Source organism: Glycine soja, chromosome 15 (genome assembly GCF_004193775.1).
Source record: "Glycine soja cultivar W05 chromosome 15, ASM419377v2, whole genome shotgun sequence".
Taxonomy (NCBI): domain Eukaryota; kingdom Viridiplantae; phylum Streptophyta; class Magnoliopsida; order Fabales; family Fabaceae; genus Glycine; species Glycine soja.
Window position 1 is genome coordinate 23,717,843 of NC_041016.1, and position 4,994 is coordinate 23,722,836.

General features: G+C 34.9%; 1 protein-coding gene across 1 annotated transcript; it reads right to left on the reverse strand.

Annotated features, from left to right (window-relative positions):
* Positions 1-395: 395 nt before the first annotated feature.
* Positions 396-4,994, reverse strand: LOC114388511 (heparanase-like protein 3). Its single transcript, XM_028349029.1, has 9 exons — positions 4,500-4,994; positions 3,795-3,831; positions 3,472-3,655; positions 3,216-3,361; positions 2,535-2,765; positions 2,253-2,442; positions 1,820-1,945; positions 1,376-1,475; positions 396-1,036 (listed from the first exon to the last, which is right to left on the reverse strand). The coding sequence occupies exons 1-9, from the start codon at positions 4,743-4,745 to the stop codon at positions 680-682; spliced, it is 1,617 nt and encodes a 538-aa protein (XP_028204830.1). The 5' UTR covers positions 4,746-4,994; the 3' UTR covers positions 396-679.

Consider the following 4,994-nt stretch of genomic DNA (forward strand, 5'->3'; position numbering starts at 1 on the left):
TTAACTAAGTTAGAGCTCCTCCAACTAATTCGTAATTGTCAAGGAACCTCCTATGGAAAGGATGTCCATCAAACTCAAATTTAAATGACTTTTGAAGATTTAAACTCTCACATAAGCTCTTGTATTTTTTAAACTTTAAAATAGTTCTTAAAAAAGGGGGGAAAAAAAGGCCAAACATAAAGTTTTCCTCACATTGGCTTGTGTGTTCAACGAATTGGGTAATTTGAGGTTTTAGTTTTTCTTTCACTGGGATGACATAAATAAATTACTAGATGTGAAGTTTTGAAGTCTTTCACTAAGGCTTATTGTAGCATTAAGTACATTTTGAATAGATAACGCAGGTTGGCCAACAGAAAAAAGAAAGAAAAAAAAACAATTAATCCATACCACGAGAATTACAGTTATAAAAAGCAACCAATAATTAATAAGCAGGAGGGGATGACTCATTTAGCGATGACAAGAGATTGAATTTGGTCACTAACTTACAATTTGCAATTTGTGACCACAATGAAACTTAATGGTATAAAAGCATACAATAAAAGCCATCAAAATCCTAGTTCTCAACCTAAATAATTGTCATTCTCTTCCTTCACAATAAAATGAAAAGTAACATGTTTTCCATGTAATTAGCTCAACCACCAAGTGAAACCAATTTTGGTCTCCCCTAGTGCCACCTAGTTTAGCCACAGGCTGAAACAACAGCATCAGGTAAATGGGCAAATACAATAGAGAAAGCAGCAACCCTTATTGGCTCTGATGAGTTCACATATATAGGCTCCAAAGGAGGAATGTCACCATCTGAGTTTACACTCAGAGCTTTTCCATTTAGTACCATTGTTTGGCTATGTATATCCCCATCCTGTGGAGTTAGATGGTACTCCTCTCTTGCTGTTTCACTTGCAAGAGGCAGTTCCATCCTTTTTGAATGACTAGACATCTTTCTGTGCCTCAAACTCTCAGCGTTGTTGTTGAAGGTCACTTCAGCTTCAACAGTTGTGTTGCTGTCCAGGTTGATCAATAGTACTGTGATTCCTTTCTGTAAGAATAGAGTATTATACATCGGGTTTCATTAGTGTGTTAGTGTGTCTCTTTTTTATGGTCTTGCTTAGATAATATTCTCAATAAATACTAATAAGAGAAGAAAATAAGATGGTAAAATGAATACAGCTTTTATAGAAATTAAAATCAGCTTTCGTATTCCAACTTTTATATAAGCTATTTCATTTAACATATCTAAACACTAATTTTAACTTATTGGAGAAATTTAATTTATTTTAACTTTTTATTTTATTCTCTTACAAGTACTTTCTGAGAAGTTTATCTAAATAGGCCCTATATATATGTATAAAATCGAAGTGATAAAAATTTCACTCACTGATTGCTTTGCACAGTGTGCATAAGCTCTTATCTTGTTTGTCCCAGAGAAGGTAGTTGAGAGGACATGTCTTCCCATGAGTCGGTGCCAAAGAAGAGCACTGCAAAGAAGAAAACACATTACAACAGAAACATCCTATACTGTGGATCTATTTGAAATGGGGTCCTCTTATTGTATTATTGATAAAAGGGTCCTTTCCAAATTAGCCAAAACTGTCCGTCAAGCAATTAATGAAGCAAACATGACACATGTAGATTCATAGAAGAATGATACATTAATGAATTAACTATGCAGATGTGGGTCCATAATTATGCTCCCCATTCTTCAACAAGGAAATTATGAACTGAAAAATGCATGTCTCCCTTGCAAACTGGTTTTATGGCTTTTTTTTCATCTCATGACTTGAGCAAATAAAATATGACTATGAAATTCAATTGTTAGTACCTATAGTAATCTGGATTTGGCAGAAAATTCGTAGTATTGAGTAAACCATAGTTTCCTCCTATCAAACTCTGTCTGCAATATGTTTTAGTGTCATAAGCAGCTGACATGCCAAGCTGATCCAAATACCTGTTTGTGATAAGATAACATTAGCCAAAATGTTTCTAAGGGTAAAATATGTTTTTTATCCCTCAAAATATCTTGAAACTCAGTTTTAGTTTCTATAAAAATTTAATACATTTAGTCCATGTGGTTTTAGTCCCTTATCAGGGACTAAAAACATGTGTTTATGTTAAAATGTAGGGGCTATAAACTTATTGAGTTTTTACAGGAATTAAAATAAAATTTCAAGATATTTTACGTGCCCAAAAACATACTTTACCCTAATTGTAAGGAATCATTAATGAAATCTGAATCATGTGGAGTTGCCACTAACCAGAAACTGTAAACAAATGCATCGGATACAAGATGATGGCCACTATTGTAGGCACCTCCAGACTCACCAACCCATGCTGTTGCTGAGGTACCTGTACTTGCAAGTATATTTTTTAGGCCACTGAATGTGCTAGCCTCTTTATCAAGATAGGAAGGGTCCAGAATTCTTTCCACCAGGTGCTCATCAACTCCTGAATATTAAGATAAAGTAGCCTTCAAATATAACCAAATTCATTGAAATTGGTAAAACATAATGAATATTTGCCTGCTTGGTGAAGGGTACCTGGTCCAAGGTTATAAATGTGGTGAGTGACCACATCAATAGATTTTCCTGATTTGCTTATAAATATGTTGAACCAGTTTGCATCAAAGAAACCTCCAGGTGCAATTACTAGTGGCTTAGGCTCAGTCTTTTCATATGCATTGTAAACTACGTCGTGTAAAGCAGCAACATCCAAAGCATATTGGTCTGCTGTAATGCTTGTTCCAACTCCACTCCCACTCAATTCATTGCCTGCCAATGACACGTACTCAATATGGTTAGTTAGTATCCATTACACGGTCCTTGTACAAGTAGTATTTCGTTCAATATGCTTTGATATCAAACAGAATAGTTAACTCTAGAGGGAACTTGCTCATTTTATTTCCTTAAACTCAAACATTGAAGAACATACCATCTTTATATCAACATTAATATTTGTGAGCATTTTGATAAAGATAGTGATTTCCAATTTTAGTCTTATTGTGCAGTGGCACATAATACTTTAGCACATAGTTACCAGATACGTGGTATGGGTATCGATACATGGTTCGTCACTTTTCACATTATTATTGTTAGACTTTCTTTAAAGAAAACTTGGTATGCAGTTTGTGGTACAGTGAATTTGATATGCGGTGAGCAGGGTTATTGAAAGAATTCTATAACTATGCTTTGGCATTTGTAAAAAGAGCAGCAAATACTTACCAAGTTCCCATCCATAAATGCTGTAGCCATTTCCAACAGTATATCGAATAAAGGACTCGGCATTGGTGTAGTTCCAAGGTCCTTTTGCAGAACCACTGTGTATTGATTTTCCAGCAAGAGCATTTAATCCAAAGATAATCTTAGCTCTGAAATAAATAGTTTTAAAATGTTATTAAAAATATACCTTTCAAGTCAACAAGGCGAATCTTGTTAGTTCAAAACACACATACACACCACAGGGAGAATTGAATTTTACCCAGCTTTTTCAAAAAAGTAGTTAAGTTCATCCCATCTATCCATTGGGAGGCACCCTTGAGTGAAACCAAACATCTCAGAAGGGTTCTTAACAAAAGGTGTACAAGGTTGGTGGTTATCTTCAGTGCCATATATTACCTTGTCTTGCAAACTTCCACCTAGTCTAAGTTTCAAAGGTGAAAAGGCTGCAGAACATTCAGAAACACCAATACCTTGATAAGCTTTCAAAACTCAAAGCAATCATATAACCAATTAGAAAGTAATGAAAGAATTTGATTGCTGCCCATCATTATTACAACAACAGAGGTGTAAATTATCTATTACCTTTCACTGCATTTAAGAAAATCTTGTTGTTGAGGTCCTGAACGAGATGACAATTAAAAGATGTATAAGATTTTGAAGGAGGTGTAAACGAACTTTATTAGAACAAATAATTAAAAAAAAAAAATTGAAGACTAAAAACTCAACCCAGATGTGAATTTTTTTTATCTGTAGGAATCGAAGACAATGTCAGGGGTTAACAATAACTCACGCACCCTTCCTCAACCGACTAAGCTAGACCCGTTACCCCTAGATGTGAATTTCAATAAACCTTGCGAAGACAGAGTCAGCAAACATAGATTAATAAGAAAAGTAATAAAAAAGGGTATATACTATTATCTCACAATGATGTGGTAAGAATCTTATCACCTTGTTCACCACCACAAACAATGAGTGGATAATGACATGATATTTTTTTTAAAAAAAAATAGTTATTTCTTTTTCTTCTTCTGGAATTATTTTGCAGTTAAGGTAAGAGATCCCAGACATGCATTATAGATTCAAACATCATTTCCAAAATTTAAAAAAAAAAAAATCATTAAACAGTGAAAGACATCAGACCATGAAAACAAAGCAGCCAAAGCAAAAAAGAAAAAACATCTTTAGTTTGGGTGTTGGAACAATATGCAGCCATCATAATTCCAAAACTCACCATCCAGATTCATAAACTATTTGAAAAAAAAGGAAAGATAAAAGAAGCAAAAGTACCAGATTGAGAAGAGAAGCAAGTCCCCAACTGCATCTTCCATAGTCACATTTCTCAGGAGGCCACCAATCCAAAGTTGCACAAACAAAATCATCATCAATGGTTCCAATCACAACCTTGTCATCAATGGCAACAGTCCCTTGCAAAGTTGCATCTCCTCTTACACTCACTATGTTGCCAAAAATGAAGGTGAAGCATGTCAAGTGCAGCCACAAGCAAATACCCAGAAGCCGAATACGAGAACTCATTTCCAGAATCAGCCAAAGTCACGATCTTTATCGAAGTTCAAGCTTCAAAGGGCAATGAGGAAGCCATGGAGTGAAGGTTTCACTGCGGAGTCACGTGCTACACTGACATAGAAAATGTAAAGAAGACTGAGAATTTTATTACACTAATTTTCTTTGCTGCAAAGGGTTGTCTTACACAAAAGTTTTGTGCAAAGACAGTTTATGCATTGCAAAGATTTGGTTTCTTATATGAATCGTGGCCGTCTCAAA